Here is a 22,596-nt window from a genome sequence, read left to right as displayed (position 1 = left end):
AAGCCTCAGGGGGGGAGTCCTTGTACAGAGAAATTCAAAAGGCTAAGTGGGAATTTAAAATTCTTATCAAACGCAACATTTCCTAAATGAGCTCTCTTTATACCACAACTTCCTCAAGCTTTTCAAAATCGATCTGACTTTGAAGAATCCTCCAGAGCTTAACTGCTAACATCAATATTTTTTTTCCATCAGATTGGTAACTTTATCATCTCTGTTGAATGTGTTCTGGCTTAATATAACCATAAAAACAGTACTCCCGGGACCAAAGGGAAAGATTGAATAAGCCAGTGCCTTGGGATTCACACTAGTTATCTACAACACCATATAGCTTGATCTTTGAATGAAACTGGTATTGAGTAAACAGGATATGGGTTGCAACAGAGTGTTAATGTTTGCAAAAATGGAAAGAACAACTTCTGATGTTCTGACACCCTGAGCGCAGCCAGGTGGGCTCCATGACCCCAGGGCAGGCACTCACCCTCCTGAGGAATGATGCGAAGGGTGACACTAAGACCTGCATCCTTGATGAGCTTCACGATGTCAGCGTGAGGCATGTTGATGATAGACTGGCCATTCACTGCTAAGATCCGGTCTCCCACTTTTAGTTTTGCACAGCGATCTGCGGGACTCCCATCAATGATGCGTCCAATTTTATGTGGCACAGCTACAAAAACATCCCCAACAGAAATAGGTATCAGGGGCATTACCAGTACATGTTTTACCTTCGAGTATCAGCCGCATAGGAAACAATGCAATATCAGAATTCTTCCTTTCGTCAGTGTATTTGCCTCTTGAGATTACAATCATCCCTATCAAATACAGCTCTGTGCATACTACTGACACCAGAGTTTCTAAATTCAAGTCCTTCGTAGTGACGGGCTAATTCCAAACACATGGACCATCATACTCACCCTAGGATTAAAAATACAGCTCTTTGGGTCTTATCCTAGACCTTGCAAATCAGAATGTTCATGTAGGAGGGGAGGACAATGGATTTTCAAGAAGCTCCTCAAGAGATTCTAATACATACAAAAAATTGAGAACCACAGACGTAGAACATTATGCCCAAAGAGCTCATACTCTAAGGAAAACAATACAGTTCAGAAAAATATAATAAATGCTGGGAGCTTAATATCTACCCTTTTCTGTTTTACTGAGAGGAGAAAACAAGAAAGGGAGAAAAATACTTATATGGGAATTAGCCAGCTGGTGAAGAAGTTATGACCAACTTCCTACTTATCTACTAAGCTGTAGTTTAAAGGTTGATGCAGTTTTCAACTATTACCTCTTCTTTCTGATTCAATGCAAGTGGTGCTGAGATCTTGCTAATATCTGGTAGATAATGTATTTCATCAAATCTAAGATGTCATTGATGCTAAGATATACCTTTCTTTTATGGACAACAAGAAAAATAGAAAAAAAACCCAACTCTGGCAATTAAACAACGACACTCTGACATAACATGCTCTCTAATTTTTGAAATATTAGAATATGAAAAATGTGCGTTACAATTGATGAAATATGGTATATGTCTCTTTAAAACAATGAAAATTCGTTTTCTTTTTCATTATTCATTTATATATGTGGGGAGAGCCAGGTTCTTGGGGATATAGATTTTCTAGCAGGTTGACTCGTATTCAATGTCATTGTTTGAGTTCCTACCAGGTTATCTATTCCTGGGGTTGGACATCAATAGTGCACAGTGTCCCTATAAGTGCCCTCAAGAAGCTGACCATATAGAAAGCTGTTTCCTTTCCTTTTTTCCTTCAGGACAGGAGCCCCAGTGGGGAAACTTCCTGTCAATGACTTGCTGCTCTCCCTGTGGAAGTCAGGGACTGATTTCATCTGCATAAAGAGGCAAAGACGCACTCCACCATTCATTATGCTCCAGGGATGTCTGTCCCTTAAACTCTCAATCTTGTGTATGTGTTACAGTGAAAGGCAGAACATCAGCTAATGGCCATGGTAAGGAAGGACAATCAGAGAGTTAATGAACCAATACCTTGATCATATTTCTGTTGTGAAAGGTTACAGGTAGCATATGAAAATATTGGCTGAGCCTGCATCTCTGAAGTGAAACTCATCATGCTGGAAGCTCAAACACAGCTTTATTTACCACAAGCGTGGATGGCTTTAATTAAGAACACCTTACTTAAAGCATACTAATGATCATCCGACAGTCTTAGGACAATATATTGCTCAAGTAGAAATGTAATAAGAACTCATTCATTCACTAATTGCATAACATGATATGCGTGTTGCAAGCTGTTTGGCCTTCACCCATAATTAGAGTGAACTTTTGTTCCTGTTTTTTGCCCCCTTTCATGTTCAAGAGTGTCCTGAAACAGTCAATAAATGATATGATCTCCCGGGTCATAATGTGTATATTGTTACCTACCCCGACCTTTGAACAACTACATGACCTCTCTGAGTTTCTGTATTTCAACAGTAAAATTGGGATAATAATATAGTTGACCTCACAGGACGGTTCTGAGAAGTAAATTAGTTATCATACATAAAGTGACTAGAACAGTGCCTGGCATTAAGAATTGCTAAATATTAACTTTTCGTTCATTCTTTTTATTACGATTATTTTTAAGTGTTTCCGATATCACTGTTGACGTGTGTGTGTTTGTACGTAGGCACCAGCTCGAATTCTGTCTGCATGGGGTAAACCTGTAACAGCTAAAACAGCTTCATTTGGGAAACAGAGATATGTTTTGTGGAAAATACAGACACTAGATGAGGTCAAGAATCCTGTTTGCTCTTCTCAGGTTTCACTAAAAAGGTGTTGCAGGTCTCTGTAGGAAAACACCAACTTATAAGTAAGAGTTTATTATCCAAAGGGAAATCAGCATAATACAGATCTCTTCTGTATATGATGCATTATCCACCTTGAGCCTTATACACACACACACAATATTATAACTACATTAAAATAAATACAATTTGATCTTTAACAAACCATATGAGATACCTGACAGCATTATCATTGCATGTTTACAGTGGAGGAAACTGAGGCATGAAACAGTCTGCAATTTGCCCAAGGTCACATAGGCTGACCAGGGTTTAGAATCCCAGACTGTCAGATTCCACAGCCTTTGCTCTCAAGCAGACCCCATGCTGCCTCTCTCGCCCTCACCATCCCCTCCCTCCACTCGAGTGCTCCCTGAGTGCCCAGTGCTTTCATTTGGTGAGTGCAGCCTGCCTCTAGGGAGGGAATCGTAAATGCTTCACCAGTGGCCCTGATTCAGCGGAGAGTGAAAGGCAGGAGCTTTGCTTGAAGTGGTTTCTTTGTGGCTGCTGTCTTTTGACAGGCAGGGCATGGGGAGAAGGGGAGGGGAGAAGAGGGCAGTGAGGAGAGGAGCGGAGAGGAGAGAACAGGGAAATTGGACAGTTCCTCAGATCCCATTTAGCAAGGATTTCACATCATAGTGTCGTTCCTTTGAAGTAATTTCTTTGGGTATTAGAAACACTCACATTTGAAATGAAATTAAAAAATACATTTCAAAACACATGCGAATGATATATGGATGATTTGCTGTTTTGAATTATTCATGCCTCTGCTCCCCTCCATTACTGTGTATCATTTATAATTTACTGGGCATGAAACTCCAAACGTTTCAAAACAAGATTTCGTACACACACAGACACAGACACACACAGACACACACAGACACACACACACAGACACACACACACAGACACACACACACAGACACACACACACACACACACACACACACTAAGCTATTATTTGTTAGTATCCAGGGACTGTATTAGGAACTTATTTTAACTCCTTACAGCTACAATATAGAATAGCTGTAAAAATTTAATAATCATGTTTATTTAACTGTTGAGAAAAAAAAAATGTCAAAGCCAGGATTCAAACCCACACCTGTGACTTCAAACCTCGGGGTTACTTCCTTCTTTTTTTAATATGTGGCAGGTTGAAAGCAATTATGAGGAGTGAAGGACTGACTGGTGAGACTTAGCTTAGGAAGCGTGCTGCGTGAGATTTCAAGATGAAAGTTTCATTCTAAATAGAATTATTTGCATATAGTGATAACGCTTAGTTTCAAGGCCATTTCCACTTTATTAGGGTAGGTAACATAAAAACTAAAATAAATCAATAAAAACCAGATAAAAGAATGAAAACTAAAATAAATTCTATGGCAGGCCCATGGAATGATGGAGTGGCTTACATAATATCTGAATGAGTACACAATGTAGAAATGTACATCCAGTCATTGAAGTGCTTGAAATGGTTTTATTCAAATTGCTTTTTATTGGCATTTACTTTAATAAAAACAGTATTTGAAACTCTTGGCAGCTGAAGACAGCCTCACTTTCCTTTACCAGCATTTCCCCTACATGTGTAATTACTTCAAATGCTGGTGTACAACAAATCATTGACAAGGGGTGTGCTCAGAGAAGTTTCTCTCCGAAAACAAGACGCAGCTCCGTTTGCTCAGTCCTGAGGTCTACAGAGCTTATGACCTAAGTGTTTTCTGTGCGTTGCTAATGGAATCACAGAGCATGGAGGAGGCCCTGACCTTAGTTTCTATTATTGGGATGAATGGTACTCATTAATGCTCTGAGAATTGATGACTAAGGTAACTGCCGGAGCACGGACCCTGTAGACAGCCTGCCTTCCAGACATCATCTGTCGGGCAGCAACATAAATCAAGTCTCTGGATCAGGCTTCTTGACACAGTGTGCTTAGGATGTGCAGATATTTGGGAAAAGTTGCAATGTCATGCGGCTTTGGACATACTGACATTTGGGAAGGAGACAATGTATTACCAGATAGAAATTTCCCTTTAATTGCAAATCACATAAGTTCTGGAAAAAGAAACCCATCTTTTTTTTTCTTTATTCATTTCTGGGTAAAACACTACTGTGCACTTACACTGCAATATGTTGTATATTTTCCTGTAGATAAATTGACTCCTTTGGCACTGCCTAACACAGAACACTTGTTTTAGTAGGAATATTCAGACATAATCAGTTGGACCAGATGCTCTCTAAGTTAGTTCTAAAGGCCTGGATTCTTTGGGTCTTTAGCCACAACCACTACAGGAAGCAACGATCCTCCCTTTTGGCTGTTGGTTTCTCTTCTGGGACCATTTGTGGTCTATTCAGGCTCCTTCAGCCATTGGTCAACCAATGAGCTCTTGTGTTCTACCTTGGGTCAGTTCCCATAAAGAATGTGGGAGGATTTTTTTTTCTTTGGTGTTTTCTTCCTGAAGTTTTTGGTGATGGATTATTCATGAAATTTTTAGCTGCACCACCCTGGTGGAAGGGAGTAGTGAATCTCCCTCCCACCTTTCCCCCCATGTTTCCTTGTTGTCTTTTATGTATCTCATTTCAGAGAAGGAAGAGCTTGTGACTCATATTTACATTTAATTATCTCCTTGATAACAGATCCCACAAAGTGGAGTTGTATACGGAGGAAAGCATTAGATGGGGAAAGTGAATTCTGCATCAATCATGTCAAACTTACAAGCGAGAAGTTTCTGAAGTGAACATGACAAAAATAAATACTTCAAAGGCAATCAGTAGCATAAACTGTCATTAGCTCACAATTCCATTAATCTGTGAAGGTTAAACAACATGTCATTAGCTTAAAGAGGCAACAGAAGTTAGTTTGGGTTTAGAATCTATGACCTGGCATGAAAAGAAATTTTTTTTTTTTAATTGGATGATTCCAGTTGGTTTTCTTAAAATATTCTGTGAAGATTATTTACTGCCTAGTTTTAAAATTGTGGGTTGGGGCAGGAGAATCAATTACTCTATCAACAACACATTGCTGAATAGCATCTTCTGAGTAACAGACACAATGCTAGGTGCAGTGGGGAAGACAATAATAAAATAAATACATGGTATTTGCCTTCAAGAAACTCCCAGTCCAGTTGCGGAGACGAGGGATAATCATACAAAATATTTAAACTAAAACACAAATGGCAAATCTGTGGTAGAGGTAACATACAATAAGAGTAGAAAGGTGGGGTGAACTATTGAGTCCCGGTGTGGACTCAGAGAGAGTAGTAAGAAAAAGGAAGGTCACTCTGGGGAAGAGAGAGCATAGTGCCCCTAGGCTAAGTCACAGCTCCCTTAGTGAAAAACTCACGGTGGTCAAGGGGGTGCTATCAAATCCACGGAGGGAGATGCATGGAGAGGATACTTTGTAGACGGCGTCCCTCCAACCCATCATTATGCTTCCCTATCTGAGATCCCAGATGTGATGCCTTTGCTCAGCTCCTCTAGATATATCAGAAAAACAGAAGAGTAATTGTCACAGGGTGTTTGTGGCTAATAAATGATGATGAATCCTGATTTTTTTTTGCCTTCAGAAACCCGAGTCTAGTATTTTTTAAACAAATTTATTTGTTTGTTTATTTATTTATATTTGGCTGCGTTGGGCCTTCATTGCTGTGCGCAGGCTTTCTCTAGTTGCGGCGAGCGGGGGCTACTCTTCGTTGCAGTGTGCAGGCTTCTCACTGTGGTGGCTTCTCTTGTTGTGGAGCATGGGCTCTAGATGCGCGGGCCCAGTAGTTGTGGCTCGCGGGCTCTAGAGCGCAGGCTCAGTAGTTGTGGCGCATGGGTTTAGTTGCTCTGCTGCATGTGGGATCTTCCCGGACCAGGGCTCGAACCCATGCCCCCTGCATTGGCAGGCGGACTCTTAACCACTGCGCCACCAGGGAAGTCTGCGAGTCTAGTATTAATCTTGCTTATTTTCCATCTCTTTCATTCCTACAAGTCCTGAATGAGAGTGTTCTATGGTGACATTTAGCTAGATGGTGTCCCTTCCTGGAGTGTGACACAGTGTCCTTTGAAAGAGATTTTCTTGGTCGTCGGGGGTGAAGATGGGGGAAAAACATGTGTTTGGTGTTTTAAAAAAATTGTGGTAAAATTAAGAAAAAGCAGACTGCATGACTTGTTTTCCTCTAGAAGTCTGTAAAATTCAGATTTCCAAAAACGAAAACGTCTTCCTTGAATTTCATAGCCAAATGAGTTGTAATCCCAAACCAAGCAGCTGGTGTTTTAAGGACTGCAGATTCCAAAAGTGCACTTTCCCCCCTCCAGCACCCATGAGTCATTCTCTTGTGGTTGAACAGTTTAGTTCCTGCAGTTGGTAACAAGCAGATGGTCAGATGGGAGAATGGAAAGAGGGCCTCACCACTGGCAATTTGGGAGGCTGGCCGAACTCATGTTTCTAAGGGCAGAAAGCACCATCTAAAAAGTTATTAACCACACAGTTGGAGAGAAAGAGACACTCATCAGCCATATCTTACTTTGTATGCTACTATTTTGCTGAAAGTGAATTGGTAATCGAAAGAAATCTCATTGCATTAGGAACTGTAATTAGCTACTACTTGACTATCCTATCCTGGAACACGAGGTTGGGTTGGCATGGTTCCTTTGTTTGGAAAGATTTGGTGGACTTGCAGACACAGGGCCACTTTCATGTGTGTGTGACCTGTGCAACCACACAGGTCTCTGCACTCAAAAGGGTCTTGTGTTGGGTTTAATAGTGTGCTGTCACCATCCTGATCTTCTTAACAATTTTTGAATAAGGACGTCACGTTTTCATTTTCCACTGGGCCCTGAAAGTTATATAATTGATCCTTTGTGGCTATATCCATAATATATTTCCTCTTCATATCACTCCATTGCTTTTACTGTCTGCAATGGAAGACGTAAAGGAGAATATGGTAGAGTTACCAAGAAAAATTATCACAAAGGGTCGCGGAGGAAGGAGCAAAAACAATTTCTTTCTCCATGGGTGGTTGCATTTCTCATTCCCATGCACATGACTAGAAGTAAGGTAGTCCAAATAATTTCTGCTATGTCTATCCTTAAAGATCCTTGATTTTTCACATGTTGATTCAAGAGGCCTAAAAATTACCTTAATTCTCTTATTCCTTTGTGAAAATATTCTCATAAGTCGATCATTACTGAGCATCTACAAAGCAAATAGCCTTCATCTTTCTTTAAATAGATTTTAATGTATGCTACCACATTTCAAGGAGTTTGTGTATTCTTTCCATATGATTTACTTCCCTCATAATCTGACAAAATGTCTAGACATGAGAGTGGCAGGAACTAATGAAACTTCAGAATAGTCATTCTCCTCAAATCTATAGGTGCCAGAAGGGTATGCATGTGGGTATGTCTAGCTGGAGAGGAAGAGAATGGAGAAGCAGTTCCATGTCTAGATATTTAAGCCTTTATCTTCTGTAGAGATACATCTCATTTTATTGTATATCCTAAGAAGTTACCTTTTACCTTGCTAATTTCTAGGTAGCTGGGACATTCTGTTTTGGTCTGAAAGTTGCTATAGAAAATTTGTCCCTCTAAGTCAAATATCAACTCTAGTCAACATTTTTTGCATTTCCCTCCGAAGACCCTGAAAAGGATATATATTTCCATCATTTAGTTAAATCAGCAACCCATGATTTTCCAGTCATGGAGAAGAAGGTGAAATTCTGTGTCACTCAACTTGAATAATTTTAGTGAGTAAAACTGTATAGCTTTTGGTAAGTTTTGCTTACAAACAACCAAACAGCAAGATGACTCAGTAATAATGGAAAAACAATTCAGAGGGTTACTGATATTAAAATATGATAAATGTTTCTTCTCTGCAGAACAGAAAAATAAGTGGTTTTGCTCCTTTTTAAAAACAGTCACAGGGTTGAGATGTGGTACTGTACATCCATTCCAAACATGCAAATCTAACTTTCAAAGGGTTAGTTGCTCAATTTTATAATGACAAATTTAGTTCCTGACTAAGAGGTTCTTTTTATTTATAATTTATTACAGAGGGCTTATCATATTATTGCTAGAAAATACTGGATTTTTGTACAAAATGAGAGAATTGTATAAAAATTTCAAAATTCATGTCATGAAGTAAAAAGGGGCAAAGTAAACAGAATAATAGTACTATCTTCTAATGATTGGAAATCTCTTATAATTAAAACAATTTAATTGAGGTAATATACGTACAAATTAAAAAAAAAAAAGACAACCTAAATGCTTATAATGAAAAACCTTAGTCTCCTGCCCTAATCCTCCTCATCCTCTCTACTTTCTTCTTCACATTTCAAATTATGTTATATGGCTATTTCTCAATTTGTCAACTTGAGTCAATAAACACTAACTTCCTATTATGACAGAGGATTTAGCACTCTCACCCTGCACCCCACCTCCTCTCCTTATCCCAATAGTTTTATCACTATTTTTAGTTAAACCAGTTATCATTGTTTACGGTTTTACCATGTAAATATCATTCACTGTAGTGTTTTGTGATTCATTTCTTTTCTCGTACAGTTTTCCTTCCTTCCCACCCTGAATCATTGTGTCTGATTGTATCATTCCCCTGCCCCCCTCTCCCCCTCCCGCTTCTACAATATGCTATCTCTATATCCTTAATTTTATCCCCCAAAGCTGCTCAAGTCATCTATGCAATTGAGCTTTCTGGAGACCTCCCTCCCAGAGGTGGGTCAGCTGCCCTCAAGTCCGCGCTTAGTGTTATTCCGGGGAATTCCTATTGTTCTCCATGGTGGAATGCACAGTCTGTAAACCCTGAGCCTCTTTCTGATTCACTCTTTCATTTTTCTAAAGCACATCCTACAGTATCTTCCTAAGAAACCATGCATGGGAGAAAGTAATTGTTCAGTATTTAATGTTTAAAAAATCATTTTTCCTTCTTCATTTGATAGAATTCCAGCTTAGAATTCTAGATTGTATGAAGTTCGAAATTGAAAAAATCATTTTTCGTCAGAAATTTGCTGGCATTGTTCTATTGTCTTCTAGCATCCAGTGTTGCTACTGAGAGGTCTGAACTCCTCAGGATTCTTTTTCCTTGTATATATTTATTTTTCCGTTTCCTTTCAGAAATGTTTAAGATTGTCCCTGTACTTTTTTGTGTTCTAAAGTTTTGCAGTGATGGATTTCGGTGTGGTTCTTTTCAGTATGGAGACATTTCTTTAAGTTTTGGTTTGGGGAACTGTTATTATACTATATCTTTGCCCTCTCTTTCTGAAACTCTGCCCTCTCTTTCTGAAACCCTTATTAGTTAGATATTGGCTTCCTGGATTGATCTGTTAATTTTCTTATCACCTCTCTCAAACTTTGTTTCTTTTTGTCCTACTTCATGTGAGATTTCCTTTACTCTACCTTTCAATCCTTCTGTTGAATTTTAAATTTTAGTCAAAATATTTTCAATTTCTTTTTCTTTTCTTTTTTTCTTTTCTTTTTTTCTTCTACAAACCCTTGTGTCGAGGGCTGACTTTCAATAGATCGCAGGATATTTTCAATTTCTAAGAATTCTTTCTTTAATCATATTTTTATAGCATTCTATGTTTATTTTATGATGGTAATATCCTCTCTCTATGTTTTGTCGACTTAAAAAAAATGCACAATGTGAGAGTTGCGAGTTAAGTTTTATTTGGGGCAAAATGAGGACTACAGCCCGGGAGACAGCACCCCGGATAGCTCTGAGAAACTGCTCCAAAGAGGCAGGGGGTAAGGTCAGTATATATGCGATTTTGGTGAAGGGGGAATACATGCAATCAAACACATATTTTTTACAGAAGGTTTCTGCTAGCCTCGTGCAGGTTACTGCTAGTCACGAGGAGCAGACATCACCATGAAGGATTTTAGTGCTTTTCTAGATATGAGGAGATGCAAGAATTGGGCTCATAATATATTTTCCTGAAAATATCTAACTATCTGAAGACCTGTTCTGCCAGTTTTTCCCAGAGCACAGAGTGCCTCATTTCTGCTCCCCACCTGAACTCCTTTCAGGGGGTGTTGAAAGTCAGCAGCTGTAGCAGCACATGATTTCATCCTTGTAGAGGTAGACGGCAAGTGCCAATGGAAAATGCCAATTTGTAGTTGACAGTATATAAGTGAACAATCGTTGAAGCTTTCTTTTGTTCCATTTCTTCTAGTATTCTTTCATTATTGTTTGCTTGTTTTTCTGTTTTAAAAATACAAATTTCATGTCTGGTGGTCATGGTTGTTGTGTTCCATTCTCCCCCAAGTTTTTAAAGTTCTGAGCTGCTCTGAGTTTCTAAAAAAAAATGAGCAGATCTGGGCTATCCATTTCTCTTTTTGGCTTCCTTTGCCCTACAAAATGAGTTGAAACTTTTTTGTCTTTAAAATAGCTTCCCCACTTATGCTCATTCCTTTCTTCTTCATTTACTACCATTTTATTGGTTTCTAAGAAATGGGAAGAGATAACACATGTTAATGAGATCACTAATTAGAAATTGAAAATATCTTTTCTAAATTTAAGTCAGTTGTTGCAATCAATATTTTGGTATACCAGTTAGAGATTTGGAATCTGTTTGGAAAAAAAATATTGTCAATAATTTATGTACCCAAACTTTAAAAGCCCTGTTATCTCTGTAGCTCTTACAGATAAAATATAAAAGACAACTAATTTCTTTTTTTTTTTTAACATCTTTATTGGCGTATAATTGCTTTACAATGGTGTGTTAGTTTCTGCCATATAACAAAGTGAATCAGCTATACATATACATATATGCCCATATCTCCTCCCTCTTGCAAAACAACTGATTTCTTTCAAGAGTTCAGAAAATGTCATAAAATTACATTTCATCAAGCCCAGGTATTGGGTTAAAAATGTTCAATGAAACCACACTTTCTTTCCTCTGTATCTTTCAACTGCCTTTGAGACTTCACACCCATCAGTGTACTTGGCTTTCAGTAATTTCTCAGCAGGCCCAGTAGAAATGGTTGATAGTTACAAGCAGGTGTTGCTGACAAGTCGTGTTTCTCATTTTTACAGATGCAGTGTATTCTATCTCTGCCATCTCCTTTTTTCCTTTTATAGCTTCTGAAATTGTGTTTGTAAAAAGTCACTTGGCTATCTTCACACAGTTTCCCTGTTACAATAGGTAAATGTCAAAAGCCGTCAGGTGCAATATCAGCTTTTTCATTGTATTCCCCTAAGCGCTCGGGTACATAATAACTTCTTGCAATATTTTCTTAATGTAAACAGAATCAGATACTAACCCAGGCAAATGATCTCTCCTGAGCCAGCTGTCCTTTTCAATATGTTATCCAGAAGATTACATGAATATTTATGGGCTGCTCAGTTTCCCACAGAAGCCAAAGTTCCACTAACAGGGTATATCATGTTTTAACTTGAAATAATGTAATTTTGCATGACTGAACAAAACTAAATATGAATAGGCCCTCAAGCAAAGTGTTCAGGAGCTAGAAGATCTTGGTCATATATTAATTCTGAAAACAACTTGCAGTGTGACCTCTGAGTGGCCAAATAAATCATGTCAGAGATTCCTTATTTAAAAAGTGAGACCATCACTGCATATAGTTTTTCTTTCTTATCCTTATCTTTCTTACCCAAATATTACACATTTTAACGTCATATGAATTTCTGGTTACATGTATTTTCTCTAACCCCTTGTACTTTAAAGCATAGTTACTATATGTGTCTTCATTTTTACTAAGCAGACATATGTCTTCATAATAACTTCACTTGAGATCATCATCATAAGATGATACTTATTACTCTACCATGAGAAATGAATGAGAAATGTAAAAACAAAGGCTGAAGAACCTCAAAATGTATTTCTTTGTTCACAGTGAAATACTATTTACATTCTAGAGGGAAGAGACCAAAAGTGAAAAAGCAGATATAAGGACGGCAAAAGAGCACATGAAAAGATCCTCAATATCATTAGTCTTTAGGGAAGAAATGTAACTTGAAACGACTACATACCTATTGGAACAGCTAAAATTTAAACAACAACAACAAAGCCTGGAAACAAGTGCTGGTGAGGATGTGGATCATCCGGAGCCCTCATCCAGGGAAATACAAAATGGAACAGCCATGCTGGAAAGTGGTGCCAACAATTCCACCCCTAGATATTTACCCACGTGAAATGAAAACGTATTTTCACACAAAAACCTATATGAAGAGGTTCATAGCTGCTTTATTCATAATCACCCCAAACAGGAAACAACCAGAATATCCTTCAACTGGGAATGGATAAGCAGACTCTGCTACACTCACAATGGAATACTATTCAGCAATTTAAAAGGAACCGATACGGACACATGAAGCAACCTGGATGAATCTGAAATGCATTATGCTAAGTGGCTAGAGACTGTGTGATTCTACTTATATGGGAAAAGGCAAAACTACAGAACAGAGAACAAATCCATGGCTGCCTGGGCGGAGAGTGGGCAGAGGGCTTGACCTCCTTGTGGTAGTAGTTACAAAACCAAACACATCTGTCAAAACTCACAGACTATAGACTACAAAGGGTAACATTTACTATCGATAATTAAACCTTAAAAATGGGAGAAAAGTAAAAAATCAGGGAGAGATAAAGAAAAGGTTTGGGGTGGAAATAAATAGAGAGAAGTTAAAAGAACTAATGTCGAGTAGGCAGGAGAAAGGAGGTGGGAGGGGAGAGCGGAGGAGGAGGAGGAAACGCTGCCTCGTCTGCATTTAAAAGGTGAACAGGACTCTTCCAGGTGGGCAAGGATGGGGAAGGCATCGCACTCACAGGGGATGTGACTCACAAAGGCACAGATCTGTGGGTCTGCATTGTGGGTGCAGGGGTGCAATGAGCATAAACAGTGAGGCCTGGGATGCAGGTGACAGGGACAGATCATGAAAAGCCTTACTGGCTGTGGCAGGGGGCTTGGAAATCATTTGGAGGCCAAATAAGAAGTCACTAATGGATTAGGCAGGATGCAATATCATCAGACTTGTTGTTTTAGAAAGAGTACCATTGGTGGCGGTGTGAAGGGTGACTGAAGGGAACGAGGGTGGGAAGAAGCCTTGAGGCAGGGAGGGCACTTAAAGGCCACTGCAATGCTCCAGAGCTGTCCCGTCCAACATGGTAGCTACTAGCCACACACGGCTATTTAGATTAACTGAAGTGAAAGACAATTAAAAATCGAGTTCCTCAGCCGCATTAGCCTCGTTTCCAGTGCTCCGTAACCACACATGGTTAGTGGCTCCAGTCCTGTTTAGTGCAGAACAGAACATCACCATCATTGCAGAAAGTTCTTCTGCACAGTGCTAATCTAGAACCTCTACTAAGCCTTGGCAGTGGCGGTCGGGAGGTCCTGATATATTCGAGTTGTTTATCTGGAAAGCATGTTTGGGTAATAGCTTGTTTTCGTCTCTCAAGAATGAAAGATATAGTTGTGTATAGACTCTGCTAGGATATGAACTTAGGTATCGGGAGGCCTACTTGAAAGCTTGTGAGCATGCACATTGATTGGAGCTGAAAGCCACGCCTGTCAGCCTTCTCTTAGCTACTTAGCCCCAGGGACCATCACTATCAGCGGCTAACTTGATGCTACCAACTGGACGTCTGTGTCCTCTCCAAATTCATATGTTGAAACCTAATCCTCAGGGTGAAGGTTATTTGGACGTGGGGCCTTGGGAGGGCATTAGGTCATGAAAGTGGAGTCCTCATGAATGGGATTAGTGCCATTATGAAAGGAACCCCACCGATATCCCTTGTCCCTTCCACCACATGAGGGGTGAGGGCACAGTGAGAAGACGGGCCGTCTATGAAGCTGGCCCTCACCCGGCACTGAATCTGTCAGCGCCTTGATCTTGGACTTCTCAGCCTCCAAAACTGTGAGAAATAAACTTCTGTAAACTGGTGTTTACAAACCACCAATCTGGTGGCTCTTACAGAAGACTGAACGGACTAAGACACTTGGCAACCAATACAATAAAGGTTTTATTGTATTTGAATTTTGTCAAATGCCTACAGGAAAGTAAGCTATTTTTCATCTTGCTGTTCATCTAGCAAGTCTGAAAAACATTTGAATGAAGACTTCCAAGTGGAAATATTCTTCTGTCTCATGTTATCTCAACTGTTCTCTGCCAGAACACCTTTTAAACTATGTACCCTTGCTTACTGGAAGACCCTCCTCTATGATGAATCCATAAATATATATCTATATTATGAACAGTCTCTGAACAGAAGGTTTTGGGCACCTCACCCTTGAGAAAGCAGATGGGTTCATCAGGTGCCCAACATCTGGGCATGTCTGTGGAGCAAACCAATACCTGGCTTAGAGAAATAAGATCTGGAAGAGATCAGACTGGAAAATGAATACGCCAGTAGCAGGCCCCACTATTAATTAATTTGCTTTGGCACAGTATACATGTTAGGAATGCCTAGTGATCCTAACCCAGAGAAGGCTGACTGATTAATCTTTAGAAATAATTCTAACCAAAGACTGGCAGTGGTTTGTTTGGGGAAAAAATCCAGCTGAAATTTCAAAATTATTGGCGGTCAAGTAAACAAAGAGAGCTTTTTACCGGGATTTGGTCTGGCAGGAAGGAGTTGGGTAGAGGTACTCCCTGAGTCCTTGGTGAAAGCTGGGGTACAAAAAGAAATGCTATTTATCCCAGTCCAAGTGGGAAAAATATTCCCTCACAGCACTCTTTCAACATAGCTGGAAAATGGTGATAAATAACACTACTGTGTTCACTTAACAACATGCTTTTAAAATAGATGTCTATGTGGAATCAGCTTTTCTTACGTGGTTGATTGTTGGAGAAAAGAAGAAAAATAAAATCACAGAGAATTTAATCCAACATGAGGCCCTGAATAGACTGTAAAGAAAATGTGTCTTTTGCAAAAGTGAACTTCAGGCTCAGGATTTGTTTGAACCCCATGGGAGGGTGATGGGCATTTTCCACTGGTAGAGGGGGACCATGTACACAAAGTCTGGGCTCTTTTTGCAGCTGCGATCTCCCTGTACCATCTAGTGAATAACAAGGGGCTGCAGGACATAAGCCCAGAGGAAACAGCTACTGATCACCAACCAACGAGCTTTAAGACAACCGAATAGTTGAACCTAAGAAGGCATCCGCACATCCACCTTCTGCCACTGCCTGGAGAGTCTTTGAACATAATAATAAAACCCTCCTGAAAAATGATTCCCAGTGGGGAAAGCTTATGATTTATGAGCTCCATTCAAATACGAAAGACGGTCTAGAATTAAAAAAAAAAAAAATACACGGTGAGCACTCACAGATGTTTTTGATGGCTGCATTGCTCTTCTTCTTGAGAATAAGTAAGAATGATGGTGTGTCTGTGTGGACTTGTTTTTTACAAGTTAATGATCTTTAAATTTGTTGGTGCTAAGAGAGTAAAATGCTTACATCCGTCTTTCCCTTTTAGTTAATAGATGCGTGGATGTTCGGATATCAGAGTACTCAGAGTTCATGCAAAACCTTTTTTTTGTTGTTGTTTGCTTGTCTGCTTACTGGTAAGACCTAGGCAGCCAGGTTTTAATTTGGGAACAAACCTAGTTGTGCTCAGGACTGAAATAAAAATGGAATTTAATCAATAGGTCCTAGTCATCTGGTTTTAGCTGGATACTATCCTATAAAGAAGAAGTGTGAATTAGAAGTTGTTCACTGGGAACAGATAGGGGTTACTTTGTTAATGAGGATTGTGAAATGAATAAATAATTTGAAGCCACCCTTTTTGTCTAAGGAGCTTGGGCTGCCATCCAAACCTTCCTGCTTAGGATGATATGATTATCGCTGAGGGGGTGTTCATACAGATGGATGGCCGTTCCAGGATGAGGTGAGTCGGAGGGCATAGGGAGGCCGGCAGCCTGGCCCTTCGGAGGACAAGGGTTTTGCAACCCAGATGCTCACAACTGGAGGGCTTCCCAGAGGCACCGAGATGGCTCGCTGGGGCCTGATTTCTTAGAGGCCTCTCTCTTCTAAGACTTCACCAGGCCCTGAGCTGGTACAGAATCATTTACTCAGGCTGAGAACAACTGATGCGAAATCTGTATTCTGGGACATTGTGTTACAGTTCCTCTTTCTTAAAGTGAAATTTCTCATGCTGCGCGAGGACCAGCTTGCAAACATTTCCTCCCCTGAGTTCTTTGCTCATTCTCAGAGATATGTCTTGCTGCCTCTAAGGGATGGAACAGCTAGGCTTAGGTGTATAGGAAGTGAGACCAGAGAACATTCACACTTCTACTTTGACGAGGACAGTGCTGATCATTATATGAGGATCTAATCCCATCCCACCAACATAAATTATGTGAAAAATCCTTAAAAAGTATGCTACCGGGAACTGTGAGGGATTCAAAGAAACGTCATAATTTCTTGCCCTTAAGGAACTTACAATTTATTTAGGGGTAGCAAAACATAAACCTATAAAAGTAAAATGACAATGATAGTAATAAGACATGATAGGAGAAAGGAAATAACAGAGCAGTCAACAATCAAGGGGTTTACAGACAAAAAAATAAAAAATAAATAAAGAATTCCATATAAGAACTGGAGAAAACACTTAAGAAAGAAGGGTGAGGGGTCAGGCAAACTCTTATTCAGAAGTTAAGAGATTTTTGAGCCGCTTGTGAGAGATGCTTACTGTTTGGGCAGTAGTCTCTACCTCCTAGGGTTGCTGTGAAAATTAAACACAATGGAAGGTTCTTAGCACAGTGCCTGGGAGAAAGCTTGATAACATTTATTAGTGGATAAAAGAAGGTATTTCAAGTGGCAGCTGCCAAAACATGGACACTGGGGCAGGAAAGTAAAAGCTGTCTTTCAGGGGTAACTACACCAGCTTTGATGAAATGGAACTGTGAGAACCTGCTGGTAAAAAGTGGCTGTGTTTACATTACCGGGGGTCTTGGATGTAAGAGAGGTGTCTTTGAACTTTACCCTGTAGATATTTTTATCAGGGTGTTATGATCAAGGATTCACTATGAGAAGATTGGATTACACATAGAAAGTGCCGCCTTTCTTGATGAACTTTGCGTCATTAGAAACTCCACTCGTACCCTAGCCCCTGGCCACCTCCTGAAGCAGAAACTGTCACACTAATAAATGTGAAAAGATTGGTTTGATTTAAACCATATGCACATCAGTGCAGACTGAACACAATCTTATCTTTTTTGTGTATGTAGATTTGCTAAGAGATTATGAAGACATTTGCTTATCTTATGGTTTCATGAGTTATACTTAGAAGCCGGATATTTGGAGGAAAACCGGCATTTTATATGGTGTCCCCTGCCCCACCGTATTTCTCCTGTTCTAAAAGCACTCACGTTAACAGCGTGGGTGACACCATCATGCCTCCTGAGTGAAGTAATCTCAGCATAAAACTCAGAGCAAAAGCACTATGTCGTTAAAGGAATTCAAAGCAGAGATTCATTTAAGGATTAAGGGAATATCGCAGGTTGCAAAGCTGTCTTAAGAACTCTGACAGGAAACTTGCTTTTGCAAACCAATGACAAACAGCGAAACCAACGGCACTCGCTTTCTAATTCCCAGGTTCCAGCACGGGTATAACTTCAGAAACTTTCCAGCAATGACTTTTGGGGATGCAGCATTAATAGGTCAAAGTTAACAATGATTTACAGAAAGTCAAGGTCCCAGTGGCAGCACCAGTTGCACCAGCTGCCTGTGTTTTTAAGGTGATCAATGAACAAACCTCAGTACGGAGTTCTGAAGAAACTTCATTGCCATAACCCAAAGCAATAACATGTAAGATGGGACACTTACTGGTTGCTGAAGTTCAGAGGCTTCACTTTAGGGCAAATCTTTTTAACTATGGGCCATTAAAAGGAGTGTACCGCTAAAGGTTACAGGTGTGCCAAGACAGCCATTGCTTCCCAAGGAGGTCAACTGAGGTTAGGGGTAGAGCCCCTGGGGAGGTTGCCTTTTGCCTCTATCAGCCTCATTCATTTTATCTCAGTGCGATATACAAATGCTATCACTTTGTAAGCGAAAGAAGGAGGGAAACACTGCCTTAAAATGCCTTAAAAGGGGAGCTGGTTTAGTGTATTTAAGTGCTTGTTTCAGATTGTTTCTTGACAAAGGATAAGATGAACAAAAGAACTGAAAGTGTTAGGAACACCTTAAAAACATAATAAAAAATGAAAGTCTAAAATGATAACTTAAGGCAATGAAAAATATAATCCAGGCCTCTGACTTACTCAAGGTTTTTCACACGCAGACAAAACTAACATAATACCTTATTTCCATGCTGATTCATGGCATAATATAATCTAGAGCTGGAAAAGGCTATTAAGACCATCTTTCCTTATAGTTTAGATGAGGAAGGGGTACAGGAAGACCAAGTGACTAGCTCAAGGGACACGATAGTTAGTGGATAAGCTAAAGACAGGCTCAGACGTGTTGTCCAATGCACTTTTCATTTAGTTTAAATCTCCTTGTATTAGGGCAAAACTGTAGAAGTCTTGGCTTTCGATTTTAATTTGTACCTTTCCTAAATTCAAACGGCTATTCAGTGTCTGCATAGTTGGTGGAGTGAGTTTTGGTGCAAAAAATCTTAACTTGCTTTACTGATTGTTCAGTTTTATTTCATACTTATTAGGGAATTATACTTCAAATGTCATAAAAGACCTGCTAGATAAGCTTCTGAATCTCTAGAATAACTTTTCAACACCAGGGCCTATGGACATCATTAAGGACTTTGAGAGACGTCAGGGCATTTTACCAAAGGTAACTAACTAACGTCTTCCTAGAATGTCAGATTGCAGTGGGCGACAGGGAAAGTCACCAGTGACCTAGTCTGTACTCCCGCCTGTGCCAGAGAAAGTGCACACAAAGAAACAAAGATTTTCAGCCCTGGTACAGAGCTGAAAGATTAACAGCCAGCAGCGTGCTGACCAGTGAGTCGTTTGCAATACAGACAAGGCAAACAGACTCGATGCCGTTAGGACAGTATGAATAAAGGAAGGAAGGGTTGAAATGACTGTTCCTCTACTGGTGCTGCTTGGATTGCTACTACAGCTGCTGTTTGGAGTATGTTCTACCTCCCAGTTTGTGATGGGCCTGCACCTAAATTGATGAATCCCCTCAACAGGCTGCCAGCCTCCAACACCACTGTCCAAGCTGCCCATGCACGTCTACCCCATACATTTCATCATAACCTTCCTCACAGATGTTACAAGAGCGGGAGAATCAGTGTCACTTTTATTTCATCACTTGTGTCAAAGCCCTTCTTGGGAACCTCTGGTGGGAAAGCAGGTTTTGAGGGCAGAGCAGGAAGCACTTGCGATGACGGTTATAGCTCTGTAATAAAATCTGGATGTCGGACTCAGATCTTCAGCTGGGGAGGCCCAAAGACTGACCTGTCAACCCCACTGCACATGGCCACTGGGGCGTTTTTATAGAGCAAGCATCTGATCCACTCTGACTCCGAAGGCTACCTTCTTTATCCTGGGTACAAAACCTCAGTAAGTATGACAGCAGTCAGTCAATGGCAGCAAATGCCTTGAACTTCCCAAATATACCAATGTTTCCAGTTTTGGAGAAACTTCTAACATTATTTCCAACTTTCAATGTTTATCAATAACGTGGCAATGAACATTTTTCTATATAAATTTTTTTGAATCCTTTAAAGAATTTTAAGTGCAATGGCCTGTTACGGTTCACTCTTATCCGAGGCTCTGGTTTGCAAACCATTTTGTTTTCCCTTGAGTCCAATTTTAAGGTCTGAAAAAAAAAAAGCTTAATATTTTGGATAATGGGACAAAAATGCTCAGGAAGCTTACCTGTTCTCAATTTAAATCAAGAAAGGTATTTCTGCACCTCATATAGAAGGCTTCTAAGATCTGTCTACTCCCAAACAATAGTTGGCCTCCTGGCTTTGGAAGGAAGTAATATGCTCCCTAATTACATTAATAGTATAAAAAAGTTCTTTTTTATTTTGGGGGGAAATAATATTGTGAAAAAAATATGTGAGGCTTTGATAAAGAGCCCTACTAAACTCCAGGCAACAAATAAGCCAGGAACTCTACTTTTCCAAGTTCCCAACTGGTTAAACATCTGGCCTTCTTGGCAAAGTTGCTGCCTGGGTTGAACAAGCTGTGGAAGGGCACTCCTTCTCTGTCTGCAAGGTGGGGAAGTTTACATTGGGTTCTCCATCTCTCCTCTCTTCTCTGATCTATTCAACAGAGACATAAAGTTTGCAGGATATCCTAAAAGGCACAGCTTTCAGTCTGAATTTTGATGTTTGCCCTGACTCTTCTAGTTTGTTGGTTAGTGATTTCTGGGGAGACTTCCAGCCTGAAGCCTCAGCAAAGGCCCACTCTGCTGGGAGCTGCCACCGCTGCTGCTCTCACTGCCCCCAGCCCTGGCCCAGGGGGTGGGGGACACTGTGCGTCCAGAAGGTCAGCACGGGGGGAGGGGGAGCTGGCCCTCAGAGATGCTCATCTGCTGCCCGGATTTAGCTGCTCTGGGAGAGTGATGGCCTCTGACTAATGGCTGACTGAACCGACAGCAGCGTGAACTCTGCGGCCTCCGAGAAGAGCGAGCTGACGGAACGCAGTGATAATTCCTCGCAGGCAAGGTGGTCTAGACAGCAGTGACCACACACTTAGTGCTCACTCTGAGTCAGTGCTCTTCAAAGCACTTCGGGCACTAATTCATTCAACCCTCGCAGCAACCTGATGACACAGGTATTCAAATGATCGTCTCTTCACATTCAAGGAAACTAAGGCCCAAAGAGGTTGTATAACTTCCCCGAGGTCACAGAGAGAGTCAATGACGGAGCCAGGTTTCCAATCCAGGCAGTACGATTAGAGCACCTGGGATGGTAGCCACGCCACTCCCTCGCCTAGATGTGATGGGGCCCCTATCAAAGGCATAAATAACAGCGCTCTGTCCACTAAGGAGAGGATCTCAGTAGCCTGAAAAATAAACCACGAATGTGTTCAAGATCCTTGGGCCCAGATAAGACATGAAGAGAAAAATGACACCAGCCCTGGAAATGCTTGTGACTCTTGAATATCAGAATAGTATCACGCTCTCCCAGGCTCACAGAGCCCAAGGAGCCTTGATACTCTGACAGCGGATGTGTGGTACAAGGAGGTGGCACTTAGCCTTTCTCTTCAGAATTAAGAGTTGAAAATTATTACGGAAGTTAAGCATGAAGTAGCATCAGGTCTAGAAACCTTTTAGGTGCAAATGACAGACTGTAAACATGCTCTTCCCGGAACATAGGGACAGCCTGTGTTTATATACACTATTGATACTATGTATGGAATGGGTAACTAATGAGAACCCACTGCGTAGCTCAGGAAACTCTACTCGGTGCTCTGTGGTGACCTAAATAGGAAGGAAATCCAAAAAGGAGGGGATATATGTATACGAATGGCTGATTCACTTTGCGTACAGTAGAAACTAACACAATATTGTAAAGCAACTACACTCTAATAAAAAAATTTTTTTAAGTTTCTTAAATTAAAAAGAAATAAATACGTGAAAAAAGAAGCTAGGAAGTATCATGAACTCTAGAATAGATTTCCACTCTCCAGGGTGATGTAAAATAATACCATTTCGAAAATGGTTAGAATTACTCTTTTGCAGTCAGTCTAATGGTCACTTGGTAGGAAGAAAAATCCACATTTAATTGTAAGCATTTACACCTGGTGTTTGCCAAACCTGTCCACGCATGGATCTTATTTGCAACAGACAAATCCTCTGTGGCTTCCTTATGTAATAAGTGTACGCGTGTACACATGCACGCACACATGCACACACACACACATCCTCCT

The 22,596-nt window shown here is 40.4% G+C and overlaps 1 protein-coding gene across 9 annotated transcripts in view; it reads right to left on the bottom strand.

Annotated features, from left to right (window-relative positions):
• The window catches only part of MAGI2 (membrane associated guanylate kinase, WW and PDZ domain containing 2), a 1,338,650-nt gene that overhangs the window by 109,908 nt on the left and 1,206,146 nt on the right, over window positions 1–22,596 (bottom strand). For all 9 annotated transcript variants that reach the window (XM_036863218.1, XM_036863220.1, XM_036863221.1 and 6 more), the window contains one exon: window positions 479–664. In XM_036863218.1, coding sequence (XP_036719113.1) covers window positions 479–664 — 186 coding nt within the window. The remainder of the gene's footprint in view (window positions 1–478; window positions 665–22,596) is intronic.

The sequence above is a fragment of the Balaenoptera musculus genome, chromosome 9 (assembly GCF_009873245.2).
Source record: "Balaenoptera musculus isolate JJ_BM4_2016_0621 chromosome 9, mBalMus1.pri.v3, whole genome shotgun sequence".
NCBI classification, from domain to species: Eukaryota; Metazoa; Chordata; class Mammalia; order Artiodactyla; family Balaenopteridae; genus Balaenoptera; species Balaenoptera musculus.
This window is presented reverse-complemented; position numbering and strand designations above follow the sequence as displayed.